The 17700-nt window shown below is 35.7% G+C and overlaps 1 protein-coding gene across 2 annotated transcripts in view; it reads left to right on the forward strand.

The window, feature by feature from the left end:
- The window catches only part of LOC110018897 (SUMO-activating enzyme subunit 1B-1-like), a 51828-nt gene that overhangs the window by 30766 nt on the left and 3362 nt on the right, over window positions 1–17700 (forward strand). For both annotated transcript variants that reach the window (XM_020716372.1, XM_020716373.1), the window contains exon 7: window positions 9061–9111. In XM_020716372.1, the coding sequence (XP_020572031.1) occupies window positions 9061–9111 (51 nt within the window). The remainder of the gene's footprint in view (window positions 1–9060; window positions 9112–17700) is intronic.

Below are 17700 nucleotides of genomic sequence, written 5' to 3' on the forward strand. Positions count from 1 at the left end.
TGGAGGTCAAGAACTTTGTCAGTTTCTTTTATCTTCTGCTACTGTATAATCATTTCATCTATCACAGATTTCATTTCTTCTAGATGGGTAAAATGGTGGAAATCTAAAAGGGGCTAAGACTGACTTTGAGAAACTAGAATTCAGAATTTGTTAAGATCAAATATTTTTAAGGCGAGTATAAACATCGATATGAATTTAGGGTTGAAAGAGTCACAACTCTGGTATCACAGTTGACATAGTGCAAGACATAACTTTCAACATAACTTGCAAGACATAACTTTGGTATCATAGTTGACATAGTGCAAGACATAGTGCAAGACAATTTCCTTCTCGTTGCAGCTTCAGGATATGTAGAGAACTGAGAGGTGTTGGTGGAAGCACGAGCCGACCTCAAAGTAATAGGAGCGTGAAAGCCCTTAAGTCAACGGTGTCGATCAAGGAGGAAGAGATCCGACTTTTGAGGTCCGCGAAGAATGTTAATGTTGCAGAAGTTAAGCGCAAAACAATCGAGGATTTCAAGAACTCGCTTGAGTTAAAGACTATTGTTTTGATTCGCCTGCATGCTAAGGCTAACAACTATCATTCAAGAGCATGTTCAAGAGACTCGTGATCGGGTACTTGATGTTGAGATAAATGAACAGCAAAAATGGTTAACCGAGTAAGGATTTATCCGAGGTTTTCTTAGGGTAAGTTTAGCAGTGCAACGTCGAACCGAGATTGTCTTAGAGGTGCTCACTCCCAGCCAAGCTTTAGAGGATCATTTCTCAGAATTTAGCGGTGAGGAGATCTAAAGTGAATTGAAGAAGGTGCTCTTCAGCACGGTGCGGGGGCGGAGGAGAACGTTAACGTCAATTAGTGTTTTAATCTTCCTCATATGTTTGTAGCATATTTGCTATTTTCGTGTTGTTCGAACCACACAGATGTAACTATTCCTTTCAAATTTTGACGGTGAGGACATAGAAAGTGAATTAAAGAATTTGTTATTCAACAACGATGCAGGGGCGGAGGAGAACTTTGACGTCGATTAGTGTTCCACTCTTCCTTATATGCTTGTAGCATATTTGCTATTGTCGTGTTGTTCGAACCACACAAATATAGCTATTTCTTTCAAATTTTGTCGAAATGATGATGTATGAGTGATGCATGTTGATTATCTTATTTAGTTACTTGATTTTGTTGGATAGTTGCCTCCCAGAGTATATTTTTTGTTGTGATAATATTGAAACATGTTTTCTTTTCATGTTGTAGTAGATACAAGATATCATTTAGAAGTCCTAGTTTGTAGAAGGTTACTGTGGAGATGAATTGCTAGCGACCTTCGACTTGGTTGAGCCTGTGCATCGAGGTTTTACTAAATGATTTTAACTTGTATGGGAGAAGCCATAAGAAGTCCATCGAAGACTTTTTAACCCATCCAAGGTTGTTTGTTGGATCATTGCTCACTTACGAACTTGTATGGAGTGGATCATTTGTAGCCCAACAAGGACAGTTAACCTATCCAAGGTTGTTTATCGGAGTAAAAACTCAGCGATGTTAACCCATATATAAGAGGTCAGGTCAAATTTCCTTGAGATCGATTGTGCTTTTACTAAGATACAACCGAAGTTGTATATTACTTGGGTCGAGAGCATGAAATGACTCATGAATGAGTTGTTCCACTTTCTAAAGAATTCATGTAGAGTAATACAAGTAAATATTATGCAATAAGTTTGAGATATATTGACATTGTATGCTTGATGCGATGTAATAATAAACAATAATAGACATAAACTATACGACTGAAGTGTTACTGGTAGTACTTGCGAATATTCTCTGCATTCCATGTCCGGGGTAGGATTTTTTCATCTGAATCCTTGAGCTTGAAAGTTCTAAGCCTGATCATGACAACCGCGATATATGGGTCCTCCCCGAGTGGGGATAGTTTATTTCGTTGGGGATCACGACCAACAGCTTCGATACTACGCTGACCAAGTCATTGATGGAGATAGGTCGAGTATTGACTCTTCGGTTGAAGTGGCGATCGACTTTTTGACAGTAGGAAACAACTCTAAGGTGGGTCACTTCGCGTGTTTCTGGGAGGAGATACAAATGTTGTCAGAGCTTTTTCTCATTGTCATCTAAGTCGAAAGTCTTAACTTTTGGGTTTGGAATTTCAATATCAACTGGGATGAAAGTCTCAGTGCCAAAACACAAGTTATATGTAGTTTCCTCTGTTGGGGTTCGCGAGGTGGTGCGATAAGCCCAGAAGACGTGTAGCTCTTCCACCCAATGTCTCACAGCCTTTTCAAGGTTAGTCTTCAATCCCTCGAGCACTGTCAAATTTGTCACCTCTATCTCTGTCCATTTGTTTGAGGATGCGCCACGACAGTGTGCATTAGTTGGATGTGAAGATCTTTGCAAAATGATGTGAAGACCTTTTCAGAGAATTGAGTCTCATTATCGTTGATAATCTTCGCGAGGAGCCCTAAGCGACATAATGTTTTCCAGACAAATTGTTTAGCATGTACTTCAGTGATCTTGGTGAGCGGCTCCGCTTCTACCAACTTGGTGAAGTAGTCAATAACTAAGATGATGAATTTTCGTTGTCCAGTAATTGAAAACTGTTCTATGATATATATCCCTCATTGGGCGAAAGATTAAGGACTAAAAAATGACTTGAGTTATACTGGCAGTGCATGCACGAGATTGGAGTGTAGCTGATAACTCTTGTACTTTTGCACAAACTCTGACGCTTCTTGCTTGATCATGGGTCAGTAGAAACATTGTTTCATTATTTTAAGTGCAAGAGCTCTAACCCCAAGATGCTTCCCACATATTCCAGAATGAACCTCTCGCAGAGTGTAATCAACATCAAATAGAAAAAGACACTTGAGATATGAACCTGCAAATGTTTTTTTATATAGTTCATCCCCAATACAGATGAAGTTGGCGACCATGCTCCGAAGGTGAGATGACGCTGTATCATCATCTAATCGTGTTTTATATTGGAGGAAGGAGATGATGGGATCCATCTAAGATGATTCCTTTGGGTCATCCATATATAATATCATTCATGGGCTCTGGATGCTAGGAAAATGTCTTTTCTCGATGCACCATCTTTTATAGTGATCTCCAGTTGTTGAAGTTGCGAGCTTGAAGAGAACATCAGTTTGAGTGTTATGCTCTCGAAGTATGTGAATGAGCTGACATGTTTTAATTCAGACGAGAAGTGTTTTTACCAGACAGATACTGCTCCAGTTGTGAGTTATGAGCGTCGAATTCAACCTCTACTTGAGATGCGATGAGTTGAGAACCAATGTAGATAATCATGTTTCGTACTTCACAGTTGATGACAAGTTTTAATCCGGCGACGTGAGCTTCATATTCGACAACATTATTGGTGGTTGGAAATTTCAAGTGAAACTCTTACTCTAAGATGTCTTGTTTTGGGGAGATGAGTATTAATCCCACACCAACTCGAGAGTTTCCGAATGCTCCGTCCATGTACAGTGTCCACTGAGGTGACTGTGGAGGAGAGAAAAATGGCTCATTAAAAGCAGACACAATATATTCTACCACAAAGTTGGCAAATACTTGTGATTTGATGCTCGGTCATGGTAGATAACGAATATCAAATTCTCCTAATTTTATTGACCATTTAACACTAATTTTCTCGATATTTCTAGTTTTTATAGGATAGCCTTCAAAGGGAGTTGTGTGCAGACGCTGGTGATGCGAGTCTGGAAGTACGGACGAAATCTCCTTGTTGAGAATATCAAGGCTGATGCAGCCATTGGATAACTACTTTCTGTATTAGAGAGAATTTTGCTGACGTAGTAGACTGGTTTCTCAAATGAGCTTTCCACCCTGATAAGGACAGAACTTATTGTATGAGTTGAAATAGCCAAGTAGATATTTAACATATCCCCTTGATTGGGTTTTGAGAGAAGGGGCGATGAAGCTTGATATGCCTTAAGTTGCTCGAAAGCGATCTGACAGTCATCTGTTCACTGAAATCCGGTGTTCCGAGCACCCCCAAGTATCTTGAAGAAGGACAAATACTTATATCTAGAACGAGCCAAGAAGCAGGGTAGAGCGGCTATTCGACCATTTAAGCGTTGTACCTCCTTGATGTTCCTTGGAGGCACAATGTCTCTTAGTGCCTTGATTTTTTCTAGATTTGCCTCAATTCCGCGATGAGTAACCATGAATCCCAAAAACTTTTTCGACTTGATCCCGAAAACACATTTAGTCGGGTTTCGTCGTATATCATACCGACGAAGAAGTTAGAAACACTCATTCAGATGAGAAATATGCTGGGATGTTGCACAAGCGTTTTTTAATCCGGATAACATAACCTGATAGCAATATAAACTCTTGTTTGTTTGAAAAGAGGTGGATATCTTGTCTATTAGGTTTATCTTTATGTGATTATAGGCTGAGTATGCATCTATAAAACTAAGCATCTGGTGTTCGGACGTGACATTGACGAGTTGATCTATGCGCGGGAGGGGAAAACTATTTTTTGGACAAGCTTTATTGAGGTCGGTATAGTCAATGTACATTCTCCATGAACCACTTATTTTTTTACCATTACTACATTGGTCAGCCATGCGTGGTGATGCACTTTTCGTATGAACTTAGTTTCCAAAATCTTGTTCGATAACTTGTAAGCGATCTGGGGCGAATTTGTGCTTTATCTGGATGACCGGTTTAAAGGTTGGATCTATCTTTAAAGAGTGCATGATTATTCCAAGTTCGACTACAAACATGTCAGCCGCGGTCCATACAAAAATATCTTGGTTCCTTTGAAGAGGATTAATATATTACAACCTTTGCTCATAAGAGAGCAGAAGACTAAGCTTTACTGTTCTCGAGGGGTGTTCATTAGAGAACGGGATGTGGACCAAGTCAAAAATATCTTGTTCTATGTTTGGCCTTATTTTTTCAACCTTGCTTGACACTCAATTTTGATAAATCGGTCGTGGAAACCACAAAACCCCATGGTCAAAACAAAGAAGGCCAATTAAAAGTATGAGTCTATCTTGTTAAATAAGAAGGGCTCAATTTAAAAAAAATTGCCAACTCAAAAGGGTTATACACTCTATCTCAATGTGATACAAATAACAACTCTTGAACTTTTAATACCTTAAGCAGTTCCCTTAAACCTGGATGATATATTTAGAAACCCTAAACCCTAAATGATGAACATTTTAGCATTTTCAAATCTATAAATCTCGTCTCAACAATAGGAAAATAAAAGTAGTTGATGGCTCAAGAGTATTTATATTTCTTTTACATTCACTCTCAATGATATGCTACATGCTCCTAACATATTAATAAATTATATATATTTATAAACTCACCAAGGATCATAATTAAAGGTGACATTTTGTATCAATCATTGATTATTTCAGGATCTATGCGAAAGTCGATTAAAATAGTTAGACTAAATGATGAACAATACATATTTGAAGATGATAACCAATTATCCTGCTCTTTTATGTCTACTCTAAATCAGGATACTCTTTGGGATCATTATTATGGACTACGGTATCTCTTTAAAGCTCTAAAATGCATGGTTCATTCCCTTTTTGTAAATTTTTACATTGAAAACTTGTATTGTGAGATTTATGAAATTTTTAAATATCATATAGTTTTTTTTCTTGAAAGTGAATTTTGACCATTTACTTCTTTCATGATAATTCTCCTAATATTTGGAGACCTTCAAAAGCCTCAAATAATTTTGGAGCTGAAGAATTTTTCACATTCAATGATGATTATACTTTGATGACATGAATTTATCTTATCAAACAAAAACTGAATGTTATTCATATTCTTCCAATTTTTAATCTTTATGATAAAAAAATAATTTGGTTTTAATGTTATAAAAGTTAAGAATGATATTGCTTAGATTATTTTAATTTGACTAAAACTCAATTGGACGCAATGGAGAAAAAAGATTCATGTAGCCCACCCCACTTAGTGGGATAAAGGCTTGTTGTTGTTGTAAAAATCTTTTTTTCCGGTAAAGAATGTATTATTCACCAATATTCCTACTCTGACACCACATAATAGTAGGCGGCAGAAAGGAAAAATAGGTATTTTCTAGATTTTAGCGGGGCAACTCTTCCAATATCAAGCTCCCAATTATTTTAATTCGACTAAAAATTTTTTTTTTTTTTCCATAAAGAATGTGTTATTCACTAATATTATTACCTTGGCACTACACAATATTGGGTAACATAAAGGAAAAATAGGCATTTTCTAGATGTTACTAGGACACTTTTTCTAAAATTAAGCTCCGAAATATGATTGGGGAGAAATTATTCTAATCTCAACATATCTCATTAATAGAATACCCTCAAGGATGATTAATTTCAAAAGTTTCTTGTATTATATTGCTGATTTTTTTTATAGATATAATTGTGTTTTATCCACTTAAAAAGGGTATTAATGCTATTATTTGAACACTGAAAAAGTCTTCATTGTAAGAGAACGCACTTTGATGAAAAAACAAAGTTTATTCTGTCAAAGTTGCCTTCCAGAGGAGAACTTGCGAGAAATGTTTGATGAACTTAATAATTTAGCTCTTGACATTCCTATCATACAAATGCAAGAACGACATATTACTCCTACCACTAAACTTTTTTAGGTTTATAAAAGAAGGACAAAGCCTCCTATAAAGTCTCTTGTAAACTCAAGTTTCATAATCATTGTAGGTAACTCCCATACCAATGATCAATCTATTACCACAGATTTTCCACTATACCCCATAACCCAATAAACATTCTTTTAAAAATTTTCTTTTACATATTAAAATAGCATAAATTCTATTTGAGATATTAAGAAATAAGAACTGAAAGGATGCCGTGAGAAGAGATGAATGATTTTGAAAAAAAATCACACGCAAAAATTGCTGAGCTACGAAATGGGAAAGAAATTGTACGATTCAAGAGGATTTTCTCACTAAAATATAAAGAAAGACTTCTGAAACGGTTAGCAAGATTAGTAACAAAAGATTATAGTCAGTTCTATAGAATAGACTACCTAGAAGTTTTTTCTCTTGTTACTAAAATGAATATAATTCACTTCTTAACTTTTATGGTTATTAGTTTTTGATTGTCTAAGAAATAATATGATGTAAAATATGCCTTTCAAAAAAATATATTTGGAATTTCCTCTAGGTTTCATCAACTTTTTCACATAAAATAAGGCATGCATGGTAGAAAAAGACTATATTTGATTTTAATCAATCCCTAAGTATGTGGTTTGACAAATTTGTAATGGCCATGTGGGGAATGAGATATAGACAAAACCAAGGAGATCATATATTTTCCATAAAACATTCTCCTGATGGAAAATTTTCAATTATTGTTGTGTATGTTGATTATACAATAATTACTTACCGGATATAGAACTGGCAAAGTTTAAAAAAAAAATCTCTTTCAGCAAAAGGATGTTATGCATTTTTTGAGAAACAAAAATATTTAATTGCAAGCATTGTAAAACTACTATTGAATTAGGTCAAAACCAAGATGTCGTTGAAGATGGAATTGAATTTGACATTGATAATATCAAAGATTAGTTGGGAAACTAATCTATTTATCTTAGGCATGTCTTGACACTTACTTTTGCTGCAAGTTTTGTAAGTCACTTTTTGCACAAATCAAATGAATCTCAACTTCAAGTTGCTTGTAGAATTCATAGGAGTTCATATATATGTTGCGCAAGTGCTCTGAATTCAGATTCAACATTATGCAAAAAGGTTTAAAAATTAAATAAAAAAGGACCTATAAGGATATACTACCATAAAAGTCCACTATAATATGGCCAACCAAATATATAGAGGTGAATAGGTATTCATGAAAAGAAGTTAGGAAAAGACTTAATATGCACTTCATCTGTTTCAACGAGAAGTCAACTAGTTTATCCAGGGACTTTGTAAGTTGCAACTATGCATTCAAAAATATTTTCAGCAAATGTGGGATAGTAGAATTCTAAAATTCAATTCAAGGGGTAGAGTTGTAAGTACTAATATTGCCAATATAAGGAATGAATGAATCCACAAATATGTGTGATTAATAAGGGAAAACATATTCTATGTATTCATGTATATAATGAGGAAAAAAGATTTGCACGAATTCATATGTTTAACATGGAAAGGTGAGTGAAACAAATTGCTCCCTCCTTTCATCGGCCATTATAAGGAGTTTTGGATAATAATTTTGTACTAAACTACTTTATTATTCCTCAATCAACTCATTTTCTTCAGCAAGCCAAAAAATATATAAGTCAGAGAAAAAAATACCATACCAAATGTTTTACCATAAACAGCATTCAATTCATCTTCTCCTGCACATTTAGAAATAAAGTATGCACTTAAATGTACAATATTCTACCCAAAAAAAAAGATATTTCTGAGATTAAAGTTTCTCATAAATTTGCCTCCCTCTCACATCCCCAATCTTGATATTTTTAGTACCTTTTGGTGGATGTAAGAGAAATTTCCAATGACACTCTTAACAAGGGCGGAAATAAATCAATTGTATGGATAATATTTTTTGAGTTTCTGTTAGTCTAAAGCATTGTAAATTTTTTAAATTTGCGTAGAACATCATCTCTTGCTTTTTGAAGCAGATCACAAATAATCTTATAGGATGTCTGAGCATAACTCTGATTCTAGCAATAAGAGAAACAGTGTTCTAGCTTATTCTAACTAACCAGCGATCACAGGAACTCCTTAAGTAGAAGACAACGGAAAAGTGTTGAGGGGAAGAAATTAGGAGGTAAATGACCACGACATGTTTGCAACTGTAAATTGAAAGAAGTTTGAATGATAAGGTTCATTTTCATACCAAATTTCTTCAAGTGTAAAGTTTTCCCTGCCAGAAATTTTGGTCGAAAAGATGAGCTAAATCCCTCTATTCATTTTCTTAAACTTTTACTCTGGTTTGAATTCTTGCCCTCCTATTGTTTAGAAGAAAAGTTTCCATATTGCTTTTAATGTATAAATTGGAGCTGAAAAACAATGGCTCCACGGACAAGTTTACTTACATTTTCTAATTTCAAACAATGCAGAAGAAATCTAATGGCACTGTTGAGTGTCATCTGGAGTATCCAAGTCTGGAGGTATGCTGCTCTTAACTGATTAGGCTTTTATGCTTTTTGATGTTTTATCATGTTGCAATTTCATTCGCTTTGTTTTTCTGCTCTTTTTCTCTAAATAATCAATTTAGGTTGTTAGTTTCTATTTTCTGAAGAAAATTTTTTGATGTAGTTTCTAGGTTTTACCTCAAATTTTTGCTGGATGAGTACATATTCTGCATGGGTAGTATGGATTGATTTCAAATGAGGGCGAACCAAATCAAATTTGAAATTTGTATAATAATGGGGGTGTAGTATGATCAAAATCAGCAATGATTTTGCATAAGCTCAACTCTAAATTTTTGGAATTAAAACAATCTTGCAGCTACTTCTAGCAGGATATAACATAGCCTAATCAAAACGGTACAATAATAGTGGTCTTTAATTTTATGAAGAGAAGAGGGTGACGCACAAAATGGTACAAAAATAGTGGTCTTTCATTATATGAGGAGAAGAAGGTAATGCATTCTGATGCAGTATAGGAGTTGAAAATTGACAAGAGTTTTGTCCAAATAAAATTAATAGAGTTGGTATTGGAGTAAGTTAGACTTAATTGTTCGAAATTGAAGTTTACAAATGCAACAAGTAGTAGAAGAAATCAAATTTAAACCAGTTAAGAAAGATTTTTTCATGAAAATCTGTCCAAGTTAAACGGTTAGTTGAATCATTGGCTCCTAATCAACCATTAATAAGAATATGAAAGAAGAATTTTAAAATATAATTCCTTTATTAAGAACTTGGGATATTTGAAGCTGATTACTTTCCTAGGTATTTTGTTGATTAAGCATGTGTCAACAAGAAATATTGCTTCCCAAAAGTTTTTTGAAACTTAATCTTATAAAAGAAAAGTCATATGACTATCAGAAGTTATCAAGTTTTTCTTTCTGCCACCCTATTTTGTTGGGGGTATTAGGACAGGAGAATTGATGAATGATTAAATCTTTATTGAAAAGAAAGATAAATTTTGATTAAAATAATCACAAGCATTATTTGTAAGCATTATTTGTGTGAAACATTTTAATATTGGCATTAAATTAATTTTTAATCATAGTAATAAAAGTAGGGAGAATAACGCTAATATCAAATTTTTTTACAAGATATATGCAGTCATTCAAGTGTGAGGTACATGAAAAATAACAAAATGTTAGGGATTTTTTAAGGTCCCTAAATATTAGAGTGAATTAACATAAAATGATAAGATGTTCTAGAATCACTTTTAGAAAAATAAATGCGATGATATTTTATAGTTTCACTAGTCCCAAAATGAGTTTCTTTAGTGTTAATATTTATAAAAAAGATAAAAATATATATCATAAGATTTTGAATGAGGGACGCCTAGCTTTTAATGGTGTTTCCAAATGATTTTCGTATTAAGAGTGCAGATGAAGGAACCCGACAAGTGATTTTTGTCTTCAAGAATCTATAGCTCATCGTTTTCTCTAGCTTGCATAATCGCCTTCCTCATAGTGAGATCCATCAATAAAAAATGATTAGGAAAGAGATTACTTTGCAATTATGTTGTTTATGAATTTGATAGTGTGGGAAATGTAGAATATTATTGAGGATAAATGTGAGATAAATAAGAATATGTCCTTAACTTGCCACACTATCAACTTCTTTAGCTTTTCTATTATTAAGATATGGCTATATATTTGAAAAGGCTGGCAGTTATTGTCATATAATCTGTGGCTCTGGAATCTTGGACCTTGGTTTAAGGAGAACTATTTTAGGCAAATAAAAAAACAGGGTTAACATTTATACTTTTTAGAGCAACAGAGCATAACCCAAAATTTTTTTAAGGGTTAGGGTGTTTTTGAGCATGTTGATTTAATTTGAGTCAAGCTTTGTTGATTCTACAAGGCAAGTTTATCCTTGAATAAAATTCTTTGTTTCCACTATCGTTTTGGGGTTTTCTATGAAGCTTGAATTTTTTTCTTTGATGTGTCCTTTTTTCATGATTGCTTTTGAAAGAAATACATTGTCTTTGTTTTGTGAAAGAATTAACGATCACTAATATTTTTTTAGGTCCAATCATTGTCATTGCCGATTTTTGTTTTGGTCCAAATATAGGTCAAATCATAGGTCAAATCTAACAAACTTTCAATTGAATTAAAATCTTAGATGACAGAGGTTTGTTTTGTTTTTAGATTGAGATTTTTATTTTAATTTTATAGATGAAAACAACATCTTTTACGTTTTAGTATGTTTGTTTGATAGCATCCCAAATATCTTTTGCTATTGTGAGAATCATGTATCGCCTACTAATTTCAGGCATCATTATGTTATATAACCATGTTACGATCATAGGCTAAATTTCATCCCAAATTATAAATTTTGGGTCTTTTGGATCTTGAGGAGAATCCATAAGATAAGGAATTTTCTCCTTTTAGGAATTTTTTTTATAATTTGAGAGTACATTAGGTAGTTTCATCCATTCAATTGGTATGAGTTACATAGGCCTCAGAGCTCTCTTTTACTTTGGTTTTCACCATTCATGATGGTTGACTCCTTCAAGGGAAATTTAAAAAATTGAATTTAGCGAATAGAAAGCTTTTCTACTTGTTTGAATGCATACGTTTGAATCCATCCATACGAAACCTTTGGTTCTCATAACAAGGAATTAAATATTTTGCTTGATGAAATCATGTCTGAGTTGAAAATAATAAGATAGTTCTTCAAAAAGATTTTCCTTCTGACCATAGTGGGGAAAAGCATCAGCAATTTTTAGAAAAAATAAGAAGCTGATCATGTCTAGCTAGAATCACATTCTCTCTAGTATTTAAACATGTAAATCGTTTGCCAGGCATGGGCTGATTAGTTATATTGAATTTGCAAAATAGGTGTATTGAAAGATCATAGTCCTAGGAGCAATTAGAAGATCTTTCATCAATGTAAACCTTATCATTAAATTCACATCAAGAATTCACCCCAATTACAAGAACTATTCTTGACTCTTGTGGAGCATAAATAGTTGTCAGAACATTATATAAATGTGAAACTTGTCAGATTGAAGAGAATAGGAATCATGTGTCAACGAAGAAGTTGAGAATATTCTGACCTATATAGCACCGACATTTCTAAAAAGGTGTCGTACCCATGTCGGACATGTATCTGACACCAATACTTGTCAGACATGTCCCAACGCTTATTCAACCCTACAAAATGTGTGTGAATTTTTATTTTGGTATGAACACTTCCGAGACACGTCTTGACACTATATTGGATATGAGCTCAACACGATTTGAGGGTAATGAGACACGGGAAGTAGAAATTTATGAATATATTTATAACCCTAATTATAGCTCATAGTCAAAGTTGTTGCCTCTGTTGTCAGGTCAAAGCTCCCTCTAACTGATATTGGAGTTAACCCAAACCACAATAGTAAAAACAAATGTTATTACGAAAAAAAAAATAGACGTTTACAACTAAACATACTTTAAAGGGAAATTACAACAAAATAAGACTTAAACTCATGCTAGGGCTCGATCCAGGATGGTGGATGTTGGCTAGGTGGTCGGGGATTGGTGTTAGAAGGTTGAAATGGGCTCTAGGTTGCTGGGACAACAAAAGAAAGGGATGGAATTGCGTTGGTTGTGAAGCGGAGGGCCTAGAACGATAGTGACAAGCATGGGGAGTGCCGGGACAACGAGGTGTAGCGAAGAGGAATGGTTTTAAACTGCATTACAACAAGAGGAGTGCTACCCTAGGGCTGCATCAATGACGGTGAGTGCTTTAATGAATGAAATATGTGGTTGGGTGGCGGGACTGCAAGAAAAGACATTTGGGTGCTACAACAAGTACGAAAAGCTAGACAACAATCGATACAACGAGGCGAGGAAGTTAATAAGTGTGGCGACAAAGGTGGGGTGCTGAGACTGCAAGGGCAAGGAATAGGAGGGAGTGGAAGGAAATGGCGACGGATGAAAAGATTGTCGAGTAGTTGGGTCGGATAAATATCTTCTCAAGAACTAACTACAATAGGAGCACCACTAGATTCTATGGAAAGAGATCACCACCTTAAACAAGTTACAGTCGGAGCACCTTCTCGACTTCGAATACAGTCCTAGATTGAAAAATACTAGATGCTGACGCCTGTCCTGACAGAAAACACCATAAAAGTTGATTTCAAAACTATAATACAACACATGTATAGTAAATGACTAAAAAAGAATGAAAGTTAATAGGAAAGGAAGTATAATAAAGGAAAATGGAGTTGTTTTGGCGGCTCGGCTCCTGTGTCCCATGATATTGAATCCCGTGATAATGTAGCAGCCGCAATATCACAAAATGTGTCAATATTTTGGGGTTGGAGCTTCGATCTCATTTGTCGAAACTTCTATATGCACATTCAAAATAATAGAGCTGCTATAATCTCCCCAGTTTAAGGGATCTTCGACTACGGTACGAGAAGTACATGGATCCTACTGTCGACTGCACTGTCTCCCAAAATGCTGAGTTATTTTCCTTACTTGCGAGCAAACATCCATATCAGTCCAACTATCTAGGGGTACCCTTGCCATGTTGAACAGAGATTTCATGCCAAGTATATTCTATTGAATTTTCCAAAAGCAACCCAAGGTTGGTTCAACCTGATCTGAGGTGAGGACAATTTGAATCTCTCTTAATGTTTGCAGCCAGGGTGGCAAGTTAGACAATTTGAATCTCTTAATGTTTGCAGCCAGGGTGGCAAGTTAGCAAACAGGATGTTCTGAAACTCTCTCTGTACTAGTTGTCCTTCATCTGTGATTGATTCTTCTTTCCAGAGATCTTCTGTGATCACTAGGACTGATCTTCTCGATGCTTCTTTGTTGGTTAGGACATCTGTAATCTTGGACTCCGCAGATGGTAGAAGAATTATGTGATTGCCATTTTTGGTAATTGAGTAGTTTGTTCGTGTATCCATTATGTTCGAGTCTTGCAATCATACTGCCATGGTCTTCCCAACCTAGCAAGCATTCATGGGCATCACATCGCAACAACCTAATCCTGTTGTTGATTCCCCATTGAAACTTTCATCAGACACCTCCTGTCAATGTTGTTCTTGTTCTTTTTCTACAGCGTTAGGGAATATGGCTGAGGATATCTTTGAGCCGTGATGCAAAGTTTGTCCATCATCAACGAGGATGTCACATTCTTGCTGTTATTTACATCGATGATGCTGCTGCATATATTTCTCTACAAGGTTCAACGAGTGTGTAATATATTGTGTTGAAGGCAATTGTTGCTCCTTCGATGCCTCAATCGAAAGGACTCGTCGAATTACAGGAATCTTGCCCTCATTTGGTGGAAGCTGATACACAACTTTTCTTCAGTTGCTTCCTCGTCGCTAACTTATTTCATTGCCTCCTGTTTAGTAAAATTTACAAACTCGGCTCTTTAGGAAACTAGAAGTGATGTGTCCAAAACCATGACACCTGAAGCATGTTCTAGTTGAGACTGTAGTGGGCATGCTTCTCTTATCAGGTTTCTTCTCACTCAGAGTGGCTCTATCTTGCTCCTGACCAGTCTGCTCCACTCCTTATAGGGCGGTCCTCTTGAGATCTCCAATTGTGGATGGCTATCTGAGTGCTAGTGGTTGTCTGCTCTGCTTCTCTTGTCTTTCCACTTTTAGTGCTAAAGTCTGCACGTCCCTCAGTATCCAAAAATGTTGCAATTGGACCACATTATTGATGGTAAGCTTCAGGCCTCTCAAATACCTAATTATGGTGTACTCCTCTGTTTCATTTGGTGCACACTTCAACTTAAGTTTGTAAATTTTACTGTTTGCTCCACTGATTGCTCCTTTTGTTGCAGGTAGTGGAGCATCGAGAAAATATCCTGGCGGTAATGCAGGGGTAATTGTTGTCGCTGCATCTCCTGTTTCATCTTCACTCAAAAGGTGATTCTATTTCGTCCTCTTTGTCTCTCCCTCTTCAGATTTTCCTACTGCAAGGAAGCATTTTTCTTCAGCTAGATGGCGATGAGCTTCACTCTTCTATTGTCGAGCACCTTCTTGTTTTCAACGACCTGCTCAACTGTCTACATCCACTCGAGGGAGTAATTTGGATCAATTCTCCCCTCAAACTTTGGTAGGTCCACTTTCATTCCCATATTTATGTATTGTCCAATATACACATCATCTCTCTATCTTCCAACAAACAATCCATCTTTGTATCCTCTAACAAGCATCTCATCATTGTATCTTCCAATAAGCACCTCATCTCAATATCCTTTAATAGGCATCTCATCTTTGTATCTTCCAACAGACACTTCAGCTCTAGATCTCTGCTGATATTATATCCTGAAGCATTGTGGTCTATATTCTTCTCCACTGGAAGTATCCCTACGGAAGAGATTCATGTATTCTATTTTCTCTCCTTCACAACTTTAACTATTACGTTCGATGTTGATCTTTCCCTCGATACTTCACTCAATGGTATTGAGCTGATTTAGCACTTGGCAGAGTAGCTGTTGTATGTCGTCCATGATAGATTTTTGATCAGATTTCGGTAATTGCTCGATGGCGGTGTGATTGGGGCTTTGGGTATAGGTAAGTGGAAGGAGGTGTGCAGGGTGGGGGGAAAAGAAAATTTATGTGGTGGGGGATGCTAGAAACTTTATGACATGACTAAAGTTAGGCTAAGCTATGCTATCCAATGATACTGGAGCTAGCCCAATTCACAATAGAAAAATAAAAATGTTGTTACTAAAAAATAAATAAACGGTTACAACCAAACATACTTGGAAGGGAAATTACAACAAAATAAGACAAACTTCTGTCAGGGCTTCATTAGGGTGGTGGGCTAGGTGCTTGAGGAGTGGTGATAGTAGGATGAAATGGGCTGTGTTGTTGGGACAACAAAATGAGGGGATGGAATTGCATTGGCGGTGAAGCGGAGGTTCTGGAACGACAGCGTCAGCCAAGAGGAGCATTGGGCAGTAAAGGGGAAGGGTTGTGAATTGCAATACGACATGAGGAATGCTGTCTCGGGGCTACGATTGCGAGGGGGGTGGCTGGAATGTATGAAATAGGTGGGACTGTAGGAAAAGATATCAAGGCCACTGTCTTGGGCGGCTGCAATAAGTACGGAGGGCTAGACAACGGTCGAAACAACGAGGTAAGGGAGGGAACAGGGGCGACGGTAAAGGTAGAGGGTTGGGACTGCGAGGTTAGTGAAGAGGAGAGAGGGGAGGTAATGGCGGCGACTGCAAAGGTTTTGGAGGAGTTGGGAAAGGATAAATACCCCATCGGGAACAAGCTACAGCTGAAGCATCATTTGATGCCTTGGAAGGAGCTCTCCACAGATGATTTATTGGTAAAGCGCCTTTTTGCCTTCAGATACATCCCTGCAAGGGTAAACCTTGAACGTTGGCAACTGTTCTTATAAAAAAATATCATAAAAATTGATTTCTAAATCCTAAGCTAACACATATATTGGAAATGACTAAAAAGGAATGAAAGATAATAGGAAATGAAGTATAATAAAAGAAAATGTGACTGTTTGTGCGGTTTGTCTCCCATCTCCTGTGATATTGAATCCCGTTGTACTGTAGCAGCTACAGTACTGTGAAAAATCTTTGCGGGAGTCACAATCGAATTTTGGATACTAATATTTGTCAAAATCTAACATAAAAAATGCATCCAATATTCATCGAAGCCGAGCATTAGTAGTTCTCTGTTTGTTTGTTGAAGCCAAGCTTTAAAGGTTCTTGCTTCATTCGTCGAAGTAGAGTATTGTAGTTCTCTTTTGTTCATCGAAGTCAAACCTGCACCCGCTAAAGCGGAAGCCATGACTTGATTTGTCACAATCGGAGCAGGAGTCAAACATGTTATTAAAAGCCAATCCAAATGTCCCATGAATTTTGCCACGCTTGCGCTAAGGCTTCTATTCATCGAAGTCAAGTGGACTCAAAGTCGTCTTAATTATAGATGTGATATTTATAATTTATTTTTTTGCTCTTTAATGAGTTAATAGTTATAAATATATACTTATTCTATTTCTAAAAGTTAAATTTTAACTTAATTATTTAAACAAGGTGTAATCGTATGATATTTTAAATTATAGTCGATAAGTTTGAAAAATTCTATTGAAACATATTATATATCGAATTTTGAAACTTAATTTTTATAAGCATGAGGTTCAATAATAAAAGCTAAATTTAGATATATATATATATATATATATATATATATATATAATATTAATTAATTAAGTATAATGTCTTTTTTTTTTTTAATTATGTCATGTCCAATATTGTGTCGTGTCCATGTCTGTCTTTCAAAGATTGTGACTATCAGAATTCCAGCCACAAATAGCACCACCAACCAGGCAATTTGCATTGACAATTTTAAATCGCCAATTTTAACACCTCCAATATGAATTAGACGAGATTAGTTAATGTGTAGTTTTCTGAAGGCAAATGATGTCAATATGCTGATCCATCTCATATCGTTTTTGTAATGAGACTTTAGATTTAACTTTTACAAAGAAAGTTCTAGATTTGATTAAGGAGACTCTAGCGAACTATCTCAATTGGCATTTTGATCAATACCTTCCCATTTCATTGGCCTAATATGTAATCAAATTTAGTATC

The sequence above is a fragment of the Phalaenopsis equestris genome, unplaced genomic scaffold (assembly GCF_001263595.1).
Source record: "Phalaenopsis equestris unplaced genomic scaffold, ASM126359v1 Scaffold000036, whole genome shotgun sequence".
NCBI lineage: Eukaryota > Viridiplantae > Streptophyta > Magnoliopsida > Asparagales > Orchidaceae > Phalaenopsis > Phalaenopsis equestris.